General features: G+C 42.5%; 1 protein-coding gene across 1 annotated transcript in view; it reads right to left on the bottom strand.

Annotated features, from left to right (window-relative positions):
- Nucleotides 1–12,062: 12,062 nt before the first annotated feature.
- The window catches only part of LOC122166564 (autism susceptibility gene 2 protein-like), a 129,647-nt gene continuing 116,410 nt past the window's right edge, over nt 12,063–25,299 (bottom strand). The window contains exons 3-5 of the mRNA XM_042830410.1: nt 20,023–20,124; nt 12,221–12,256; nt 12,063–12,104 (exon numbers count right to left, since the gene is read on the bottom strand). Coding sequence (XP_042686344.1) covers nt 12,063–12,104; nt 12,221–12,256; nt 20,023–20,124 — 180 coding nt within the window. The remainder of the gene's footprint in view (nt 12,105–12,220; nt 12,257–20,022; nt 20,125–25,299) is intronic.

Here is a 25,299-nt window from a genome sequence, read left to right as displayed (position 1 = left end):
GATGTACAACAAGACTTCTGCTGGTTCAGTTGGAATAAAGCCCTTCAAAGCTGTGAAGCAGTCGGCAGGAAGGGACAGGGTGAATGGGCTAAGAGGACTTTTGACATTAACTCAAAATGATGCTGTCCTTCTGCTTACTGTTTCTGTACCACAGATCATTTATATAAACAAAGCTTACTTGAAAAAAGAACAAAAACAAAAACCTAAAAAGCAGCAAATTACTGGGAAACAATGGGCAAACGAATGCTAGGAATGAATGAGGAAAGCTATTAAGAATCAGAGGGAATGACAAGGAGCACGAAGAGAGGTTGTGTTTCTTGTCCTTCACTGTGGTCAAGGGTGCATCTACCACAGAAGAAAACAGCGTCATCAGGTGGCACTGTGTGACAACCTCAGAGGGCCTTCAAGGGAGATGCTCTGCTCTGGCATCACATACAGGATATTTCTTCTTCTTTTTTTTTTTTAATAATAATAATAATAATAAATTTGCATCAGCTCAGATGGGAAAAAGCGTGGCAAACAAAAGAAGAGAGGACTGAATTAATATTCATAACTGACATAACGGAAAAGTGAGGGGGAGCTTGGGAAAGGAAATGAGAAAGAGCCATTGGAACTGATGACCCCCTGCAAAACAGGCTCAGCTCCCAGGCAAGAATTGCCATGTCCTTTTCCACACCTACACTACAAATCTCTGCTTTGAACAGCTTTTGGACTCCCCACTCCAGAGCACTCCGGGGAGGAAACTGTTTTGGCTGAAGTTTGGCAGGAGCAGGTGGCATTCACCAGCTGCAAGTAATTTTGCTCTTGTTGGCATCACAGCAGTTCTTGGACTTCTCACAGTTTGTGTTCAGTGGGGAACAGGATTGGGGAGGGAGCAAACAAGTCCTCAGTGGTGTTTAACAGCATCCTAGGCTTCACGGCTGGCTCTTCCAAGCTGGCAGCCCTAAGCAGACAGCAGAAGACACAGTGCTTACAGGAGGCACCTGCATGAATTTGCCAGCACGGGGTTCAGGTTTGCTTGTGTCTTTTTGTTCTCTGCTGTAAAAAGCACACTGCCTCTGACACAGCTGCCACTCCAAGGTGGAAACAGTCCTGCAAGCCAGATGTTAATATTGCAGGGAGACAGGAAGAGAGAAGAAGAGGGTGGCTTGCCAGCAGGTGTAAGTGATCTCTCTGCAGATGGACTAGCATCAGGGCCTCTCGCAGAGCCCCAGAACACATTCCTTTCCCCAGCATCTGTGCTGCCAGCTCTCCAGCATGCACACACTGTACAGAAATAGGGTCTGCACTTTGAAGATTTCAGAGGCTACTGCTCCTACAAATAACTTCAATTATTACCTTTATTTCATCAAAGAAAAAGCGGAATCTGGATACTTAAGTGTGTCGATTCTATTAAACTGTTTGCCTGGATTTAATGACTTCCATCTTCAGAAGCCATCTGAGAAATACTAAGATAAGCACTGGAGTAGGGGAAGAGGAGGCAATTCTTTTCTCCATTTCTCATGTGTGCACACTGCAGCAGAGGGAAGTGGAAATTCAAAGAGCATCTCTTCTAGGGGAATTTCTCAAGCGTTCTAAAAATCTTAACCCCCCTCTTTTCTTGCTGCATTCTCTTTCAGCTGTGCAGCATGAAAACCCTTCCATTTGGCTTCAGGAATGATTTACTGAAACTAAATCACAGTCTTGCTGCATTCACTGATATGCCCAACAATCCAGACTCTCACTGGGAAGGCTTCTTTGGTTCCAACAGGCACAGTGTCATCCTGTACTACAGCACTGCCACCCCAGACACGAACTGCTCTCTCTGAACCAGCCTGGCACACACTTACACAGGGCACGACAGCCATTTCTTTGCTCCAAGCTTGTCTTTCATCACCATCCCTGACAGACACATCCTCCTTGGCAAAGATTAGCACTTTGCTAATGAAGTTAGCTCATGATCTTCTATTACAGCTGGTGCCTATTCCGATGCTTAATCTCTTTTCATCTCCTAAGGTAGGCCAAACAGCCAATGCTATTAATAATAAAATGTTTTATTGCAGTAATAGCTAGAAATCTACAGTCTAGTACAAAGCTACCACACAAATGTGCAGGTAGGCACCGTCTGTGCTGAACAGCATGTTATGAAGTTCACTGAATAAACAACAAAATAGATACATTACTTTCTCTTCACTCACAAATGACTATCACTTCCCTTTCCTATTAAGGGTGATGCTACTTAAAATGGGCTACCATGCTGCTTTTACATGCCAACCATGACTTTGTACCAAAACCATCTCCAGTAATGCAAAGAGATCTTCCAGAAACTCTCTAGCACTGCAGGGAATGGTTGCCATCTTCCAGCAAAGCAAGACAGCAGACTCTTCGGTAATGAAAGCAGCACTGATCTGATTGCACGAGTCGAAGGAGTCCTCATCACAATGCAGGATGGCTCAAAACAATAGCGTTTGCTAGAATGAATGGTGGATGTGGCACCACATCTCTCTGTGGGAGGGGCAGCTCAGAACATCAAGTGCAATGAGGTTCCAGGAGGTGAATAAGCAACTGCAGCTGAATGCACATTAACCCTCAGGAGTAGTAAAGAAGAAAACAACTGCCCTGATCTTTTTTTTTTTTTTTCTTTTTACTTTCAAATCAGCCTCACCATTATTAAAGGAAAAGATGTAAAAAATTCCTCACTTCCTAACGGTCTGAGAGCAACAATAATCTAATAAAGCTTTTCCTATGGACAAAGTACCTCAAAATACATATTTATAACAAACCATTACAGCACGCATCACAACTTTACAAGCCTTCATCTAATTACTTCCACTGAAGCAAACACGCATCTCCCTGCTCCCCCCGCCACACGCACAGCCTCACCGAGCACCAAGCCTTCAGCAACCTTTCTCTGATGGACACATTTTTTTTCAGGAAATGACACAGTGACATAGGTAAAAGGTGATTTGGATAGACTGCTGTGTCACAAATTGTCAGGATCTGATTTAAAGACCTTGCCTTTGTCAAGAAAGACAGTTGGGTGTCTGCTTTAAAGAAGTACTGGGAATATTTTCATCAAAGGTTTGAATTGAAAAACAGTGGGAGGTAAATATCTGAGATGTTGCCAAGAAAGACCGCTATATCCGTGCAATTACCATTAACAGGGGACAGCAGTGGTTCAATGAAGTAATTCAATCTGGTGTCCTACATTTTATCAGACAGCAATTCTGAGTTCTGACATAAAAGGCTGAGAAAGAGAATTGGACTCTATTCTGTGAAATTTAGCCTTAATTCTTGCAATCAGCAGATGTGTTCTCTACTTCAGGTACCACCCTACCATCCCTCCAAGTGACTCAAAAGAAGAATACACTCGCATTCACTGTAACACTAACCATTCACATAGGATCAGTTCATACTCCGGATAGGTTTTAGAATGGAATGCATGCAATAAAAGGAAGAGTTTTCCCTACTGAAGCTACACCAGCATTTCATTACTTGTAAGTTTAGCAGGAAGAAAAAAGATCTATTGTTTAAAAGATGAAATAGTACGATGTACTCTAAATTGCTACATGTATTTTTTCCAAAACATAAGAAGGAGAGGGAGAAAGTAATTTTTTTTATCCAGAAAATGACCAAATGAGAAGGCCGGGGAAGTTCACATCAAAATAACACCATCATACAGTTTCACCTCATTAATCCTGCCATACCTACACATATAAGCCTACTTTCAGAGAATCTTTAGCACTATCTTTCTCCAGAGTAACCTCTTTGGTTAGCCACATGACCGTGCTGGTGACTTCTAAGCAAACAATACCACCAAACACACAACAAAGAATCATAGCAGCAGATGCTTTGCCTCACAAATAGACCAGTGTTGCTCCTTCCTCTTGGGTTACAAAAAATACCACTATGCATAATGAGCAAACCAGCACTTTTCATGAAATGATATGAATCCCCTCTAGAGACCCAACTCTACCTTTCCCAAATATTAAACTTACAATGCATACATTCGATGCTATTGAACATCTTCCTTAACGATATGAAACTGAGACCCCTTGGAAGATGGAGGCTTTGTATATGACAGCTTAACTGCTTGCAATCAACCTAATTTGCCGTACGATGACCTGAAATGAGTTTAAAAGCACCATAATGCATGTTTAGCAATCAGTGAGGCAATTCTTTATTATTCAGGTTCACAATTTGTGTCACATGTTATGGGAAAGAGAAAAAAGGGAAATAGGAAATAATAATTCTTTTGTTTCACAAGAGCCAATGAGCAAAAAAATATACTTCCATGAGGCCAACGGCAAAAAGTAATAAAGATGAGCTATGTGTAACAGGGGGCATTAGGGACCAAATCTAGACTGACAGCAAATCTTAGTCTTTCTGCTCCTTATCTAAATCTTATAATCTCCAGAAGCGGAAATTATAAAATTAAAAATTTGCCTACGAAAGATCATGACATGACTTCTGTTAATTGATTTTCGTTGAAGATTGTCTAAAATGATTAAGTTCATCTGAAATACGATCAAAAATACATACAGACTATGCCCCAAGGTTCTGGAACTGTAAACGAAGCTACTTGCCAACCATTGTGGCACTCCTCTCTCTTCTGCTGATGCCAGAAGTTAGAGACCCTTCTGGTAAATAACAGAACGGCAGATTCAAATACATACATGTTTGAACTTCCTTCTTTCCTTTCCCTAAGACACCTCCATTCTTCACATTTATTATCTGTGGACCCCGCTGAGGCAAGAGAACTGCACAAAGAAGCAGAAGGAAAAGGGGCTGACATGCCCAGAGTGTTTGGTGAAGAAATAGAAGAGAACCGTAGTTACGTATGTAACACTGTGCCAGAAAAAAATCCACAGGAACCACACAACAGGGTAAAACTGAGACAAAGATACGAGGCAGAAAGATTGCTCAATTCTAACAACTCAAGTAGGAGTGGATTTGGGCAAGGAGGAAAGACAAGGCCGCCCAAAAGTACACTTTAACTCAGCACTGCTCAGTTGAAAGTGGTAACTCCTTGCATCCACCAGCTCCTGATGTATTTGGGGTTTGTCCAAAGGAAATTAATCCATGCACTGTCGAGACAGAGGATGAAAATCAGTGTTTCAGCAATGAGGGAATAAATCTGACAGTGCAGAAATCTGACCTCAGTTCTGTGTAGTTGGGTAAGAAACAAATGCTGTGCCTCTGCTTTCCCCTTTTGTTTAAGTTTTGGACGCTACCATTTCACCCGACTCAAAGAACTGTAAGGATCGATATTTTTAAATGCAAAACATGTTATCCAAATGCCCCGAGCATGCATTAGGGCAGGTTTCCAAAGTTAATGAGAAAATACCACAGAGAAGATCTGCAAAAGTAATAAGACTGCCATCTCTGGTCATAACAGATCTGAGTACAGACCTTTCTTGAGCGAATTCCAACCCAGGTAACGCATTCTTTTTGCCCAAACGATTCTCAAATACGAGTTAATAACATGTTTCTCTCAACCTTTAGAAAAACACACAATTTTGTTCTCCAAAAATAGTCGTTACACTCCAGCTATTCTCATTGTGATTAGTAGGTTGCTAGAAATATACCTATGTCTGCTTTTACTGCTCTTTTTGCTTTGATGGTCATATCATTAGTAAACTCTTTAACGAGTCTCAGCCGTCCCTAGGAACAGCATTACATTTTAGAAATGCTAACATTAACAGACCTGGGGTAGACTTTATTACCTGTAATGTTTTTATTTGGCAGTTGTCACGGAGTTGATCAGATCAATCTATGTCCGTGACAGGGGCGGCAGGCCTCTGCCCTCCCCCCCCACCCCGGTCCCACAAAAAAATGGGAAGGAAGGAAGGGAGGAAAAGAGCAGCGGCAGCAATCTATGGAGGAAAACTTATTTTACTATAATATTGGAATACAAGATAACACAATATATACAATTTAATTGAAATAGAGATTAATAAATCAGACAAGATGAGAGAGAGAGAGTTCCCGGGACCGATTCAAACCTGAAAAGCTTGGAACGGCCAGGAAAGCACCTCCAGCACCCACTGCCAGGCAGCAAGAGAGCGCCCCCCCCACCTGGAAGGGCCAGATCCCGTGACTGCTGTAATGTACAGGGATAGGTAGCTGGGATTGGGGCAGTGACACTTTAATGCCCCGTACACTGCATGATGTTTTGATGTGGAATACTGAAACCATAAAAAAAAACCCCAAAAACAAAAACATAGAACCATGACAGCAGTGATGATGCCTCCCTTACAGCAGCTGCTACAATGCACACTATTTTCAGTGGCTCCTGGAATGATAACACCTAACGTATTCCAGATAAAGAAACACCAATGTTTTCTGGTCTCACTGCTCCACTGAGGTCTGCAAACGCTAACAGGCAATGCTCAAAGACACAGATTTCTACTTGTTATTTTGATCACTTCCCTTGAATTTACTATCTGAAGATTCAGAACCTCTGTTTTCAGTTTCCCTTCTCCAAAGAAAGGGCATGCAGAGATTTTAAAGTGAAGCCAACATGGCTTTCAGTATACCTTTTGCAATAATACTTGGTAAAACTAATTATAGTGAGAAAACCGGATATAATTCATTACCCTACTAAGCAAATTAGGATTTGTTAACAATGATTTATAGTGCCAAAAGCAGGATAACAAGGATTGTCTTTTCAACTGTATTCACAGAGGATGTGACAGCTTATTAAGTGTGGTGCATCCAAACAGGCTGCTGTTGTTGTGCTACTGTAGACCTCACAGCATTTCAGACGTATAAACACTGCAGCAAAACACATTTGAATGTTTGCCTTCTAAAACTGAGCACTGAAGGTAGCGAGTAACACAGCCTACTTACAAAAACAACTTTTTTTTCCTTCTTTTTACCAACATCACTGAGCACATGAAGCGTGCCAAGTATTACATTCCTCCCATTACAATAGACACCTGAATTTTTTCAGGCTATTTTCAGGTCATCCTTGTTCCTTTCCTGTGGAAGCCATTGAGTCTCGAAGTAACCTCCTAAACCTGAGTCTTTCAGCACACTCCCAACTAAAAAGAGTCAATACTGTCACAAATTTGACCCCTTCCAGAAACCAGAATATTGGCAGAGACTCTACTTAGGTTTGCAGCCTCGGCATAAGGACCAGGCAATGAAGGAAAACTGACTAGAGTTAAGGGCTGTAAGTGAGAATGAGAGCCCAGAGTATGTTCTGGTACAAATAGTGTCACATTGCTCCTGTAGGCCATATACCCAGGGTGAAAACAAGTCTTCCTTCATGGTGAAATAGTTGGCCTTATCTAGGCCAGCTACTAGCTCTCCATCTTCACTCTCCTAATACTGCTGGTGCTCCACTTGGGATGAGTTTTAGAGCTGTGAGTGGTGCAATGCAACATTACACAACACAGCATCCCAGCGGCAGGCAGCAACTACACAAACATCTGCTGAACCGAACCCACTCAGGGCCAAACTGGATAGCACAACTGATTAGCTGGAGCCTTTGGGAGTATGCTCACAATTTATGTTTGTCTGAGTCACCAGCCCGTGTGCACATCACTGTTCCCTTTCTTCTTTCTTATTTTTAAGGTGGAACAAGATCATTACTAGGTAGAGAAATGGCACTGGTGCTTATTTCTCCCTTCCAACCTCCCAGACTTGTTTCTGTCATCAGCTTGTTACAAAATGCTTATCAATTCTGAAAATCCACACAGTGCTTTTTTTGATGGGGGGGAACTGCTAGCACACACACACACAAAAACACACACAAAAACACACACAAAAACCCACCATCAGCACCAACTGAAAACAAAGGAACCAGAAAATGAACCTGTCTTTGGTTGCTCCTAACAATCCTGGGAGCTGGACTTGTCATTCAGAAACAAAACATGAAGCCATTTCAATTTTTATTTCTGTTCCGTTTTGTGATGCAAACCAATAAACCATCTGTACCTTTTAACGTGAGATTGGCTGGAAGGGAGATACAGAAAGCAAGCTAGCAAAAACCATTTTCTTTAGCCAGGTAAGAGAAAAAGCTTTCAGTTATTACTCAAACTCCCATCATATTCTAAAACATCTCCCTCAGCCTTTTAAAATGACAGACAGCTGAACAATGTTAATAATTCAAACAGCACAAATTCAAGTCACTTTGCTAAAGCGAGAAAGTTTTTTTTCCTAAAATCCTAGCTACTCTCAAACTATCTTACGGCACTTCTCAATGAGATGTAACCCACCTCATCATCTATCTCTGAGTAGAGATGATGATGATTTGCAATGCAAAAAAATCAAAGACAACTGGGAGGTTCTCCAGGAAGTGTTTAGTTACGATTTCTTAGGGTGCACCTATATTTACAGTATGTCCAAAGATTATTTCTTGTGGAAGAAGCAGAAGATAGGTTGTCATTAGCTGAAGAAAACAAGCAAGTAGACGTGCTCACAACTCCTCAACAACTTTGCATCATTAGCACTCATTCAGAAGTTACTCACACATGTCCCACTCTGCTGATAGCACCTAATTAGAAAGCCTATTTAATCAATGGCAGTTCTGATTGTGCCAGTCAGGTATGAGTTAGGCTGAATCATTTAATGCAGATTCCCAACCCTGACTATTGACTTCATAGCGAATATGGGTTATCAAAGCAGACTGTGTGAATGCCCTGCCATTCCCAGAGCATGCATCTTTTTCCTATTTTGTTTTTTTAAGAAACACTAACACAGAGGCAACGAGCATAAGAATCAGCCTCCATCTTTCCCATTCAAAAATTTATCTAATTACAGCATAACACTACGTCAGATTATAGCTTTACCACAATTACTAGAAGTGCAGCACGAATTACTAGATGGAATTATCATACAGATATCAGAAAAATACTTTCCTATCACTGAAAAGTGTCGGATATGTAAACATTTTCTCAAGCAGGGATACCAGGAGACCCTCTATAGCATTAAAAGGGCCCATAAGCAATTTCTGCTTTAGTGTGACACGCACAGCAAACACATACATTGTGGACACGAGTTTCTATCAAAACCAAGTGCCCAGCATAAGCACAGGTTCCTAGCCTCACACGTTAGGTAATGTGTTCGACATAAACCAACCTTTCACCCTCACCAAAAACTGGGGGAGAAAACCTCATCTCCCTGAATGAACAACTGTCCCTTCCTGCCCTCATTACACACAATTACATACAGAACAACGCAGATGCAGTGTTGGTGGCTCACCAATTACGTACCTCTCACTTCAGCCACCCTAAGGTAAATCCTGCTTCCATGAATGAATCAGAGCAAAATCAGCAACATCAAGTATTAGATACCGTGTATTCCCCAAAATATCAAAAAAAACCCAAGAACAGAAAATAATGAACTATTCTTTGTTTTTACATTTCCATGTAAACGCACCGCTTTTCTAATTATGCTGCATGCCTAAGTTGACACAAAGGATACTTACTGCTTATACCAAAATCAACAAGCAACTAATAGGAAAGTACAAACCTTGATTCGTTCAAGCTTTAAAAGTAACACAGAAATGACAGGAAAGACAGCAATAGTCCATTAATGGAGGGACCATTCTCCATCAATACTGGCAATAGGTTTCACCATCTCAGTCTGCTATCCTGAGCACTAATTAGAGAGCAGGTGATTTTCTCCACAAAGGCATCTATTGGTGGAGATGCACACTGCTAACAAGAAACCAATACTACTGGAGAAGAGATGGGAGACCGAGGAGGACAAAAACAACAATGAACCCTGATGACTAAAGTACAGATGAAACACCATTCCATTAATACTTGGACAGAACAGCAACCCGTACCTCTGTGTTCATTCATTTCAGAGTAAAACCTGCCTCCACCTGGGATCCAGCTGGAGAAGACGCTTTCAGACAGTCGATCATCAGTCCAACTTACCTGGTTGCCTATGCTCCCTGTGGTGCCCATGGCATGCAACATTCTGTGCTCCAAAATACAGCGTATATTGATCAGTAATTTCCATGGGGAAAAGCTTTATTATTATTATCTATTAAGCTACAAACTATTGTTGTCCTATTTGAGACCAACAGCCCTTGTTTTGATGTTCCAGATTAACACTAAACAGAAAAACTAACAGTCTTCTCCAGTTAAAAGCTCTGAGAAGGATTCAATTCAAATATTCTTTCCGCACTTTGATAATACAATAATTACACTGATCAGAAACACATGCTCAGTGGATCATTTTGGAGCATTTTTCTCATTGTCTGGTACCACAAAACACATCTGGGTTTTATTTGTCCCATGTAAGTTAATAAGAGTACGGGCATTTTTTTTATTTTTTTTTTTAAACAATAAGCAAGATAATCCTAAAAACAATTTTTTTCAAAACAAGAAGAGGAGGAAACAACTCTGAGTTTCATCCCAAACTGGGTAACTGTAAAAACAGCTTTCTATGGGAGTTATTTCACTATCAGGCTATCAGAGAAGAAGGAAAAGGAAAGTTACAAGAATCATATTACAATGACTCTACGTACAAAAGTATCTCATGTCAATGGAACCCAAGACAGGATGCCTCCCTGATCTGCTCAGATCTGAATCAGAACAATGTAAAGTGCCAATATGTTGGCATGAGAAGATGCTAAGCTCCTTCTTGTTACTCAGCTCCCCACTTGGTAGAATTGGAAACTTTCAAGCTTATTGCTGGAGCATAGGGGATGTTGACACCTTCCAGATTTTCACTTTACTGGACCAACCCACAGGCAGTATGGTGCAAGGAACAGCAGATGGCTTTTCTTCTGTTACCTCTGCTTCCTAAATACGAAGCTGAACATTGTTCTTAAACCATGCATATTCAGCTCTCGCTATAAGGAGAAAAAGGTTTATTTATATATGTTAAAGCCTTTCATCCCACATTATATTTCTCCCATTCCAGAGCATCTCTGTGTATGTTCATACGATTTGAATTTCAAGCGCCCAAAGGAAAGCAATTTAATCTTAAGTACGGAGTTTTAGTTTTAATCTTAATGCAAGATACATGTTGAGATGTTTGATACTCTTCTTGCTTTCATTTCCTCCCTTTTAAAAAGACATAACACAGAACAGGGAAAGTACTGGGGAAAAAAAAAAAAAACAATTGTTTTATTCCTGTTTCACTTTTTACCTTACGCAGATTAAGGCTTTAGTCTGTTTAGAAGAGCTACCACAAACCTTTTCCAGCTGATAATGCTCTCTTCAGGCCTTACCACTGGCAGAAGACAGAACATTTGGTCTGTGCTGAAGTCCAGAGTGACCCCAGCAGGACATGTCATTTCTCCATGTATTAAGCAATTCCTGTGCTTGCACTTTACACATGAAGTCATGCATTACACAGCTCAATCCCACATCTTTCTTACAGGATCACAGACCTCTGTGAAAAAAGGCCAAACTCATGCTGTGTTCTAATGGGAGACAATTACACTCTGGGAAACTAAAAAGAGAGCAACAAAGTTTTTTTTTTTCATCACGTAATTGAACACTACACAGTTTTCTTTTCCCAGAGCTTGATGAAAAGATAGAAGCCGTCTTTGATTACACTTTTAAATACGCAGAACAATGCTATGGAGAAAGTCTCACTGCATGTTACCCACCTGTTTTTGGACATACATAATGTCCTACTTCTCCTACAGATGTAACACCGAGGTAAAAGGGACATGCTTGGAGAATGCAGTGCAAAAGCTAGAGAGGGTACGAGCAATTTAAATACAAATCTTAGAGGAAAACAAACTGTGCACTGAATTGACTGCAAAACATTTCTTACTCCCAAACTTATCTGCATGTAAAAGGTCTGATGATAAACTTGGGAATAAATACATGGAAAACTGTAAGTATGCACTGTTATATCAATAAAGAGACATGTATATAAACAACCAAATAGACACAGTGATCAATTATCAATCCAGTCGGGGTCCGATCCTCTTCTCATGACATCAAATGTATTGGTACAGGGGGAATCAAGCCAGCCATCCTGGATTAGAGAGCTGGTCTGACCATGGTTCGTTTTATTTGCTATAATTGTGTAAATTAAATATTCTTGGAATTTATATAGCAACTGGTTAGCACAGGAAAACATCCATCTCCACGTCTGCTATATTACTTATCCGTGGAGGAAGAAATAGAAAAAGCCAAGTTAACCTAGTGGGCAGACAGAGATAGGTTATTTACGCTCATTTCCACATAGTAAGGCACTTTCATTTCAGGAGTAATGCTATGCTGTTCAGAGACGTGTGTTAAAGTTGAGGTACACTTACAAAGTAGCCTGTTCCCAAGCTGGAAGGAGCTGAGCTCTGCAATAAAACACAAAGACAAAGTGGAAAGTCAGTGATGGTTTTTAACACGTTCCAATCCACACAGCTCATTACCAGCCCTTTCCAAGCTTTTCATCACTACATCACAGCACCAATGTGCTGCCCCTTGTCATCTGCTACTGAAACAAACACCGTGTTGCTTAATTTTTCCCTTTACATCTCTCAACAACTCTGAGATGGTAACGTGCTATTTACTGAATTCCAAGCTTCTGCGGTGGACGTAATTGCCAATTTATTTGACAGGCAGCTGGGTAATGAATTAATGATGGCATTTCGCCCTGCACTGAGACTAAACAGACACTCATCAACCAGCCTCCCTGACATGCTGACATTCAATGCCCTGGACTCCAGCTACTCAGCTTTGTGGCCACAAAGGGGCAGGCGGGAGGGGGAAAAGAAAAAAAATAAAATAAATAAAAAATGTAGGCTGACTTCAAAACAAAAAGCCCAGTGGGTTTAGATGACTTTTCCAGTGTATGACCTGTTTGCCAATTTATTCCCAAAAGGCCCTGGTTCGTACACACATACTGCTTCTCTAAAATGAGACGTTTTGTAAACATAATTAGTAGTCTGAAATGTAAAAGAACGCGTGGGCACAGAGAAGCTGCTTCAGTCCATGTACCATTTCCTGGAGAACAGTCACTACGATTTCCCACTTGGATGTCCACACTGTTAGACAAACCAAGGATTTAAAAAGAGAAGCAAAAATAAAGCAACTAAACCCTACAGTGTGAAACTGATTCCAAAACTCCAAACCGTAAGAATAATTTAAACCAGTATTACTAAATTGAAAAATAATCAAAAGGTTTAAATGCTTTAAAAAAAATAAAATAGGCATCATGAAATTCATTTTAAGTGGGACGTGATCACAACCTCGACATTCACAGGAATTAAGGAGATAAAGGGTTTTGTTTCATTAGTTTTTCATCTCAGCAATGGGGATTACACAGCAGGTTCTCTTAGAGCCACGGTGAGAGACCGAAACATCTCAGGCCTAATCCAGGTCACTGCTGTTGTATTAAAGGGTGATCAGTTCCAACGCTCCGACCCCATCACCTGAAACGCTCTAAGCCAGGCTGGTCAACAGACAAGGAAGCAAAAGGCAGAGGGTAACTCTGAGGTGAGCAGTAGGAAGCTCAGAAGACCAACCTTCAGCTCCTGCAGCTCAGTCTGCATTGCAGCACTGTAATACAAATGCTCTTCCAGTGCTGCATGAGTTCTGCCATTACCAGGACCCAACCAGCCCCAGCCAAACGCTGGAAAGAAGCAGGATTTGCATCCCTGCCAGCCCTACTGCAGGGAACCCTGACAGCAACCCCCTCTACCTCTGATCTCCAAGTGAAGCGCTGACACAAAATGAAGCCAAACCCCACCCCCAAGGGGCTGACTCAGTCTTTTCACTGAACCCTGTGCAGCAGAAATAGTGCCAAGAAATTTTAAATTAACAGCCGTACTCATTGCAAATAATCAGAATATTACCATGTGTGCACCAAAGCACTACTAAAAAGAGAGGTTTAGAGAGGTTATGTACGTACAGGGAAATGCTCTTTGGTTTAAGCCATTAAAAGTTAAAGACTTAGCAGGAGAAAAGCATGAGGAATGGATGCCCCATCCCTGGAGGCATTCAAGGCCAGGCTGGATGTGGCTCTGAGCAGCCTGGTCTGGTGGCTGGTGACCCTGCACATAGCAGAGGGTTGGAACTGCATGAGCACTGTGGTTCTCTTCAATCCTATGATCCTATGATTCTGGCAATCTTAGGGGTACCAACATTGCAGTATTAATAGACTCTGCTATGGAAATTTGGAATTCCCAGCGCAGGGATGGGAACAGGTGGCCATGGGCAGTCAGGTAAGCACCACAGCACAGCCCTCACACGGCTGCCAAGTCCCCTCCAGGACTATGGGGTTTCAAGAGCCACTGCTGCCCACAGTTCTGTAATACCAGGTTGGAAGGGCTGCATGGATGCTGAACAAGTCCCACTCTTTCACTCACAACTTACAAAACTTACTTCAAAGGCCGAACACTCCAAAGTTTGCATTCTGCATCTGTGTGCACTTTTTGTCTGCTTTTTATTCCAAGCTTTGGAAGGATCAAATATCAAAACACAACACACAAAACAAAGAAAAAAGGAATAAGCAAACAAAATGCTTCCCGCTGAATATTTCCATTCCTTCAAAAGCAGCACTGCAATGGCTATGAGAGGACAGCTGAAACGTAGCAGTCAAATGACTTTTGCTGAAAAGAAATAATTTGGAGCAATTTCAGGGAATTCGACTTCGCTTGATGGAAACACAGCCCTCCACAAATTGCATGCTGCATATGGACAGTACACTCTGCATACTCTATTCAGTTTAAGTAGCTACAAAAGACTGTGTTGCACATGCATGAATGACTAAGTTGGCTGCGTTGTGAACTGTGTGCTGACAGAGCGCACGGGCTGAAGCAAGGGCTATGCAAGAAGGCAGCTTCTCACCTGGTTTTTTGACAACTCCCAATAGCGAAAGGATCCTACCACCCAGTGCCCAGCCTTGGTACCAACTGATGAATGTGATACTGTGTATGCAGCATCTTTACAAGACCATGCTGAGTCGTGATCCTGCACTGGATGGTTCTACATCTCTTACATAAATGCGCCTATAATAGAGGGAATGGTTTCACTTTCCCCCTTTGCAAAATCCAACATTAGGTTCACCGTTTGATATTCACACAACCACCAGCAGAAGCCTGCACAGGGTGCCCATCAGCAAAACACAAGCCTCTTGCTTAAAATTAACACCATTTCAGTTTTGTTATTCACCTTCAGCTCTTTTCTAATTATTTATTTCTTCTTTTTTAAAGAGAACAACTTTTGGCCCAGGAGCAAAAATGTAGTAACTCTCTCGTAAGCATTACTTTACTGTGTACCAATGAAAATTACATCCTTGAGGTCTTGGAAGGCACAGTTATACCCATTTTGCATATAGACTGTGCATTACTTGGGGAGCTGGGTGGGGAGGAAGGCTGTGTTGTATATATTTGTTCTGGCTATTGTTTATGCAGGTCTGACTGAATGAAGGAACAGTGGGTATCATTTCAATTTCTGATGTCAACATCAAATTACTTATTTAATTTCATGCCTGGCGAAGCATTGTATAGCTACACGCAGAATCATTTCACTTCATTTGTTATGCTGTGTTTTCTTGGCGATTGGCTTGCCTTCCAACTGACAGCTTTAATTACGACATGAATTTGATTGCACTGCCGAGGAATTAACATAATGCAACAAAGCATTTAAGCGCCCAACCTTAGACACACAAACACACACATACACACCCTCACACACACACAAAGCAGTGGCAACTGCAGCTGATCAGCTTCTGGCACACACACACACAGCTTTGCTGGTGTTATCCCACTTTAGATACAGCCAAGATTACTGGGGATATTCTGGAGGAGGAGAAGCGCTCCGGATTTCAAAGCACATAACCCAAAGACTGTTTCTTAATTTATCTTTCTTTGGGCTTCAGACAAAGGTGGGAGGGAATGGGAGGCAGAGAATTGCACGTCTCGTACTGAGGCAGGAAACATGAGCCACCAAAAGTATCACACTGCTGGGTGCTGAGACCCTTCCTGCCTGCAGACAGCAGCAGAGCCATGGGCAGGGCACGCTGGGACTGACTCCTGCCTCAACACACCTCACTGGGACTTGTTCTAGAGGGTGAAGTACACAACACAGCAGATGCACACAGCTACACAACAGCAGGGAGCTCTATGGAAGGAATCTGCGAGCTCTGCTGTGACCCTTCATGCTGGTGAGAAATGGTGTCATCATTAAAAAAGAAGCACCGCAGTCCCACTTCCCATTCTGAGCTAGAACAATATTCCAGACAGACAGATGCCAGCGCCGTTGCTGAGTTATTTCTCCCAGTGTGTGACTTCTTGTTCAGCAAAAAGAGGCCAGGATTCCATGCTGCTGCTGCTGTCTATAGGAAGACCTGCACTGCCCGTCTCCTTCAGGAACATCTTTTTCAGTGCCCGTCTTTTCCTGAGCATCCTCTCTCATCAGCAGCCTGCTCCCAGCAGTGCTGAGGACGCCTGGAACAGCCTGCACACCCTGTCCTCCCAGAGCACACTCGCACTGCCACTGCATCCCAAAATGATGAACAAGGTCCGTTTCGCAACCATCACATTTTTAACAGGACTAGCAATGAGCTGAGAGGCATGCACAAGCTTCAGATCTGCGCCAGGTCAGGAACTGAGGGATGTGTGCCATAGAAATGAGTTCTTGGGTTTGATTTTGATTAGTGTGATGGTGGGCTGAATCCCCAAATACTCTGTGCGTTTACCATCTAGGTCTGATGCAATTCTCACATTTCCCTCCACTGATCTCTTGGCTGCTTGTAAAACACAGCTAAAAGGAACCTCATGCACTCCAAAGCAGGACAATTCAATTAAATACAAATACATACAGAAACAGGAAGAAAAACAAGTTGACTGAGCTCCAAGCTGTGGCAAAGCGCTGCCATCTTGTCTCCAAGCAAGATCTCAACAAAATGAATTCTACTACTGGCAAGATTTTGATGAGATTAAATTGACTGCAGCACCCTATATATAAAGCAGGAGCAGCTCTCCAATTTCTCCTTCAGGCCCCTGGAGCTACCTCTGCCCACAAAAGGAAAAAAACAAGTTGGCATTCCAAAAAATACAATATGGGGTAAAAAGGGTTTATGAAACGGGATTCAGACGAGGAGATGTATTAGGGGACTGGCAAATGCTTGCAAAGGAGCACTTGGGCAGTCGTTATCCCCAATCTAGCAGAGGTCAGCCTGCCTGCTAATTATGTTCTCTCGCAGAGGTGTGTGCGGATGTGTGCCTGTGCACACACGTGGGGGACGAAGAGAAAGGAGCCGATGGAAATCAGTTGCATTGCATTGTATCTGACAAGAACATAGGATATTCCCCTTCCTGCTCTCTGATGCTATTTCAAGCCTCATTATGGGAAAAGCCTCCTGTTTAACCTGGTCTTTCCACTGAATTATCTTCTTTTCATTTTTGACCACTTCTCTTGAAAACGCTGCAAATTACCTGCTTGGATCTCATTAGCCTGGAAAAGAGTCATCCCTCGTAAACACATTTTGCATCAATCTGCGTTACCCAAGGACTGTAGGTACATTTACAATATGCAAAGTTGAAAGATATCTGACAGGAGAGGGAACGAAGACACTGACATGCCAGTGTGTAACTGGATATTCATTATACTGTCTCCCTCGTTCTGCATCTGTCACTAAGCTATCACTTAGGCTCCACATTAAAGCTCACAAAGCTAACATTTCTGTTTCAACAGCTTACTTAAAACTAGGCATTTGAAAATTGATCATCCACCTAGACTATATGCTCTTCATTCATTATACATATTTTCATGCAGTAGCCATCTTACAATGCTGTGGGGCAGTATCAGTGGAGATTCATCGTATTTCAAGTCCCAGCTTTGCTTTCTGACCTCAGGGCTAATCTGTCTGGAGTATTACCTTTTTTTCCCTTCAATTTTAAGCAGAATACACACTTGCTGTGTATTGTTTCTGAGCATTTTTAAGATCAGGATCTTCAGAGAGAGGTTGGTCTTCTGGCTGTACTTTTTAGTCTGGATAAACATTCGTTGTAACCATTAGAACAAGTCGTTTCTTCCAAAAAAACAACAAAAAAAATCAAACATTTAACCTTATTAAACTAATGATGCTTCTTGGTGCATACAAGCACAGTTCAAGGTGGGCTCTCCCAAAACTAGATATGAAGCAAAATACGTCTTTGCATGGCCCTGTCTAATAAAGTAGGGTGTTTGTCTTCAGAAGAGAGAGAAATGCAGAACAGTATTTACTTTTCTTAATCAAAAGGGTCTGGGAGAGGCAGAAGGCCAACAAAGAACACCATACCTCCCAACAACTTGTGAAATCTCAGCTGAACTGGCAACACCAGAACACAGAAAGATACGTTTGTATTGCAATCAGTTATCAAAGCATAAAGGAACTTTCTTATTAAGCAAAACGTAAATTATGCATAACTTTACTTAAAATATATGTTTTCACACATATTTGAATAATGTTCCTTTTCAGCAACCTGTGAATCCCTGTGCCCTCTCTTGGGTGTAGCACTAAGGAAGTTGTGTTTTTTCTCCCCTTCCTTTTAACCTGCCATAGTGCCAAGACAAACACAAACTACTGGAAGAGTATGAGAAGGGAAAAAAGGGTGTTTAGAGGAAGGGGAATCAGGGCTCTGTGCTCACAGCCAGGCCTGGCACCGCACTGCTGAGAAGCTCCAGTAGAGCCTCAGAGCTCTCCATGCAGCACACTTGCAAGGGAGCAGTGAGATGAAATCAAAGCCAGCTTTGTAAGGAGTGGTGTGTTGTTTTGGTTTTTTTTTGCTAGAAGGTGCTCTGTAGTTGTGAAGTTCATCTCTTCTAAGCTGCCACAGGGCTCAGAGCAAACTGGCAAAACTGACAGGCTGATGGTCAGCTGCCATTCACTGCTACTCGTACTGAGCATTTACTCACTGCCTCCTCCATTCTCCTCTTCCAAGGGCACCTCATAGCACTGAGGCTACCCTCACCTGGAAGCTATGAGAGCAGGATCTGAAGTGTGTAACTCGATGCACTCTTAAAGGATGGTTACAGCAGAAGAATGGGCCCCTAAAATAACGTGATAAAGGGATGAGGAAAGAGAGCACAACAGATTTCAGACCTTCACTGAGAAAACCAAGTGGCTGTTCCAGCAATACGCACAACTCAGCAAAAATGGCTAGCTGTATGCCTTCAGGCTTAAATTCACACAACAAAATGTATCCTTTACAAAGGTATTGCTTTTAATGTGTGCTCAATTCCATTTTATTGGATTGGCCTATACAGGACACCATCTGGTATCTGTCATCCAAATCTACATGGACATGCTATCAATAAAATCCCCATTTCCAAAATGTGGGTTAGTTAAAAGTAGGGCCAGATTGCTGGCTGATATAAATTAGTCTGACTGATGCAGCTATGTTTTTACCAGCAAAGGATCTGACCTACAAAATCCCCACTTTAGATACTCTTTTGGGACAGACGCTGTCTTTATATTCTCTGTTGCAAAGCATGTAAGCACAGAGGACACAAAGCCATGAATAAAACACTCAAGGATTGTGATGGTACACATAATAAATAAGAATCTAATTGCAGCAACAAAAGATTTCTGTATTTATTCATATGTCAGAATAACTCACGCGTGTCATTCAGTGAATGGGCAGCATGCTTCACTGGAGAAAAGCATTCTCTGTAGAGCTGCCATCTTTAGGCAGAGCAATAAAGGCAGAGCTTATGCTATTGTTGGCCGTGTTATATCAGTTCATCAGATATAAGTTATACCAGAATCTCTAGACTTACTTTCCATAAAGACAGTATTTACCCCTGAAGAAATGCATTATTTCCCTTCCCCAAACTGGGGCGAAAAGAGGCCATCTCACTTCTCAACTATGCAGAGTACTGTAACTTCATTAAGTGGCCTTCAATTACTTTTGAATGAATGAGCGTTTCCACAGTCAGACACTTTACCAAGCTTAATGAATTTGACTGAACTGGGACAGGTGACATAAGTTACTTCTTCCCCTTTCGCTCCTGAAAGCGAAGGGGATTTTAGCAACAAACCATCCCACAGACAAAATCCTGTTACAACTCAGGGCCCTCTGAAACTACACCAGGGTCAAGCAGAACAGCATTTGGCTGCAGGAGCTTTACTTACATCACTGAGCCTTTCCCGAGAGCTACTTCGATGGAAACCTTTCGATTCCCCGCTGGCGCTTTCACTGTCACTGTCTCGGCAGCTGTTCTGACCTGGCTTGAGCTGCAAAAAAGATAGAAAACAGAGAAAGCAAGAGTTTAGCCTGGCTCAGGTAAGTCCCCTGCTCTTGGTGCACGACAGCTCCCAAACACGTTGAAGGAGGAAATCTGCACATCCCAAGGAGACCGCAGAGTGGAACCATCATTTTGTGACCTTCTAGTTGTCTTAAGTTATTTATGCTGTAGAAGATGTTTTGTAAAGTTACCATCAGAACAAAGAGCACCTGGGATCAATCCCTCCCTCTTTACAGCGTTGAGGATCTCAGATCAATGGAAATCTCCCAAGGGGATGGAACAGCCCTTGCTGCACTCATTCCTAACAACATTGCCTTGTACCATAAAACCTTCTTGGCTGACCTCAGTGTTCATAAAACACAGAACCATGGAATGGCCTGGATTGAAAAGGACCACAATGAGCATCCAGTTTCAACCCCCCTGCTATGCACAGGGTTGTCAAAAAACATGATCTATTTATCAACTATTGGATTGCTTTTGCTTTTCAAATCCTTTTTAACGAACATTACTGGCATGGCAACACATTGAAAAACAAAAAAATAACGAGCTACATATTCCAGACAATTGAGAACACACCTGCATATTGTGCAGGCCAATGGCACTGTACTGAAATGAGCATCTCCCATACACGTACATTATACATAAGCCCACAATCACATACACATATATACTGCAAGAGGATGATATGCGACCTATATCTACTGCAATGCTGGCACTGTACCCCTTTCTTCTAACACATCTTTCCTTATATATTGCTAGCACTTTTTAAAAGCTAGCTTTAACCTTTTGAGTGCCTTGTTTGAACTGGCTATGATAAAATTGTTTATTTTAGAGGTTAATGCTGACAGAAAGTCAATTTCAGAAATTTAGATTTAAAAGCACATACTAGAACTGCTGGCAGCTGAAGCAAATGAGGAGAAAACATGCAGCGATGTTCCTAATGAGTTTATAAGGCAGCTATGATTGCATTCATAAAATAAACACTACCATATTTTGTAGTAATTTCTATTCAGACTGTACATGATTACAAGAACCACACTCATCTCCATTTCACAACTGGTGACCAAAAGTTCTTAACCCATGGATTTTCTCCACCATCCTTTCCCCACTTCTCTCTCTTAGCATTTCATTCTGGTTCACCCACAAACACGCTGCACAAGCACACGCAGAAATACACACTCTCTTTTAGAGGCTCAAGACACACGCTTCTGTCCTATATCCCAGCCACACACATCGCTCCTCTCCCTCACTACAGGAATACACTCAGGAATATCCTCACTCCAATGGTTACCATCAGTTTCTCACAATCACCGCAGCCAGTTTGGCAACAGCAAACTTCATATGTGGTCTGGTGTATGCAAAACTGCTTAACCTTCATCTCTTAGTTTCATTTGGTAAGAAAAAAAACCCAAACACGTTCAATGCTGAAAGCATAACTGCTTGATGCTCTTTCACATTACTCTCTCCAAGATGTGACTAAGGCTAAGACCTGCATGGCCTACAAGAGCTCTAAATCTTAACTGGGATTCTTGTGTCTTGGTTGCATGTTGCACCAGAAAACAACTCTATGGGTATCCTGTGGGGGTTTTTATTCCTGATCTTGTGGCATCTTTTCAGCCATAGATATTAGGAGGAAGTTTTTCACTCAGAGGGTGGTGAGGCACTGGCACAGGTTGCCCAAGGAGGCTGTGGATGCCCCATCCCTGCAGGCATTCAAGGCCAGGCTGGATGTGGCTCTGGGCAGCCTGGGCTGCTGGTTGGCGACCTGCACACAGCAGGGGGTTGGAACTGGATGAGCACTGTGGTCCTTTTTAACCCAGGCCATTCTGTGGTTCTGATAGGTGTGATGACAGCACAGCAGGGTGATGTTTCTTGACATTATCCAATAAAAAGCCAATTCACAGAATCATAGAGTCACAGGGACGGTGACTCCACCACCTCCCTGGGCAGCCATTCCAGTGCCTGACCACTCTGAGAGAAAAAGCTTTTCCTCATGTCCAACCTAAACCTCCTCTGCTACAACTTGCGGCCATTTCCTCAGGTCCTGTTTGTTGCCTGGGAAAAGAGGCCAAACCCCTCCTCATCACAGCCTCCCCTCAGGAAGTTGCAGAGAGCAGTGAGGTCTCCCCTGAGCTCCTCTTCTCCAGACTGAACAATCCCAGCTCCCTCAGCCGCTCCTCGTAGGATCTGTGCTCCAGACCCCTCACCAGTTTCGTTGCCCTTCTCTGCACACGCTCCAGGGCCTCAACATCTTTCCTGTAGTGAGGGGCCCAAAACTGGACGCAGGACTGGAGGTGCAGCCTCACCAGAGCTGAATAGAGGGGGATGCTCACCGCCCTGCTCCTGCTGGCCACGCTATTTCTAATGCAGGCCAGGATACCACTGGCCCTCTTGGCCATCTGGGCACACTGCTGGCTCATGTTCAGCCAACCATCAACCAACATCCCCAGGTCCTCTCCACAGACATCCAGCCACTCATCCCCAAGCCGATAGCGCTGCATGGGGATTTAGTCATACGGAAGTTAAGCCAGTGGGCATTTAGAGCTGCACAGTTCATGGTACAGCAGCAAAGTCACAACAGACACCCAGAACACTGAAGAAGCTGCAGGAAACTCAGCAAACTCACCCAAACCCTGCACCTCCTCCTTCTGCAGTGAGAAGGTCCAATGCCTGGCACAGATTTAAACTGAGTTAAAAAAAAAAAGGCATTTTTGCTATTCTCTATCAGCCAGAAGAAAGGACAAAGTACACAGAACTCAGATGAACAACTGAGTTGCAATGCATGAGCGTAACTGCAAAAAATAATAAAAAAAAAAGGCACAACAAAATGCACAGCTGTACTCTCAGCTCAAAGAAAACATAAGAACTTGAGCTATTTGTCAAACGTTTACAATTTAATAAATAAACAAAATATTCCACAGCTCAGCCAGAAAGCCTCAAGTAAAAACATTTTTATTTCAAATGGAATGGTTTATCAGACAGATCTAATAGATTTAGGTAATATTTTTGGTGGTAGAGAGGATAACAAATTCAAGAAGTCTAATGCTCCATATATAACTCCCAGATTTTATCTGGGACCTCGATGTGCTGTAATTACGTGGTCCCAGGTTTAAAATTTAACCACCCAAAGGAAAATGGATCAAGTTTCCCTGACTCAGCCTTTTGTCAACAGCTGCTCAACGATGGTTTTTCCACTGCTGTTGTAATGAGGAAGAAAGAGGGGAGGAAGAGGAGAGGGAGGAGAAGAGACACAATAGGTGTCATTCTTCTGGAAGCACCTCACAAGCATTAAGGGATACAACCAAGGTATCCAAATCTGAAACACTGTAGGAACAAAGTGCGCTATACAGACCAGACGGAAAACTCAGAAGTAAGTCCAAGTTCAGATTTATAAGCTTTTCATGTTTTCCTTTCTTTCGTTCTGAGTTGCTCCATACGCCAAACTGTGGAGAGTTTAAATTTTATTGCAAAATCCATCAATCTGTACTAAATTAAAAAATAATAATAATAAAGCATGGAAATGTGCCCACTGTCTTATATAAGAACTTTGTTACACACAAACGCACGTGAGAACACTTCATGTGGACACACAGCGGTTTGTTTTAGCCTCCTCATACAGATTCTGCCTCTTAATATGATGCTGAAATATCAGAAATGCTAAGAAAAGATCTGTAAGACTGGATTTTCAGTCAGCTGGTGCCTGGTGCACTGCCCTGAGGCACATGGCATCCCTAAAAAGCTTCCCCCCCAAATTTAAGTTCTCCTGCATGGAAGACATCTCAAGTGCTCCATTCACAGGTCTTGCTCCTGTACCAGTCCTGTCAGGGTGACCAATGAAAAAACAAAGCCAGTACAGAACTCTCGTGGTTCTCACACAGTGTCTGACTGAGGGCTTTCCAGCATTTACACAGGTTCTTCTCACTTGCACCGAGCAAGGAACAAAGAAGGGATGGCAAAAAGAAAGTTTGGCTCCACACTTGTGATGGCAATGAATATCCACACACTGGGCTCTCATGAAGGTCTCACAAAGAGAAAAAGCAGTTTTTTCAGTCCCAATCCCCAAAAACATGGAGCGCTGCCGACTCACAAAGACCTCAAGGCCTTCCCAATGGGAGAAGCACAGCAATGAAGCCAGAACTGGGATGGCACTGGGCACCCCAGTTGACACCCACATCTCCCCATCTTCCCTTTGCATTGGTGGGGATACCCAGTATCACCTCACTGTATTTCTAGAAAGCTTTTCTCCTGCTGTACAACCTATTGGTTTGTATTGTCTTTAAGTTTGTTGGACAACACTGGAAGTCAACTGGATAACTGTTGTGGGGTTTTTCATTTTTTTATTTTATTTTATTTATTTTTTTAATGAAAAGGAAGAAAAATCAAATAAGCTTTGGCAGGACAGCTGCCAGCAGAAGTTTGGCATCAGGTTTTATTTCTGATTCTATCTCCCCACACCTCATTCCCTCTCCAGAAACTGAAAATAATTGCAGGCTCTGTGTTCCTTCTTCCCAATTCTTCTTTTTGATGCTGAACAATCAAAGGTTTTCCCATGGATTTTCTTAACAGAAATCTGATTTGCACGATTTACATCAAACTGGCAGGAGTGAATGCATAGCTCCAAATAGTCCTGACTAGATGAAGTATATACAATTACAAATCCAAGTTTCTTTTCAGAAAATTAAAAGGGGACAGTCACAAGTTATCTCCATGGTCATTATGTCTTTATTTTCTTACTTATTTATGTGGGTATGTATTTACTTCTGATCAACAGCCTTTGAGCTACTGAGAAAAGCAGTACTGAGGTAGCCACACTCGTAAGTAGCCATCCTTATAAGAAAGACACTGAGGGCCTGGAGTGTGTCCAGAGAAGGAACAGGGCTGTGAGGGCTCTAGAGCACACGTCTGATGGGGAGCAGCTGAGGGAGCTGGGATGGGTCAGAGTGGAGCAGAGGAGGCTCAGGGGAGGCACCACTGCTCCCTGCAGCTGCCTGAAAGGAGGTGGTGGGATGGGGGTCAGCCTTTGCTCTCAAGTAAAAGTGCTTGGATGAGAGGTGATAGCATTAAGTTGCACCAGGAGAGGTTCAGGTTGGATACCAAGAAACATTTCTTCTCAGAAAGAAGTACAGGCTGCTCAGCAAGTAGTGGGGTCACTGCCCATGGGGAT

Source organism: Centrocercus urophasianus, unplaced genomic scaffold (assembly GCF_019232065.1).
Source record: "Centrocercus urophasianus isolate 14NV4802_14NV808 unplaced genomic scaffold, USGS_Curo_1.0 seq_33, whole genome shotgun sequence".
Taxonomy (NCBI): Eukaryota; Metazoa; Chordata; class Aves; order Galliformes; family Phasianidae; genus Centrocercus; species Centrocercus urophasianus.
Note: the sequence above shows the minus strand (reverse complement) of the source record. Positions and strands in the feature narration are given on the sequence as shown.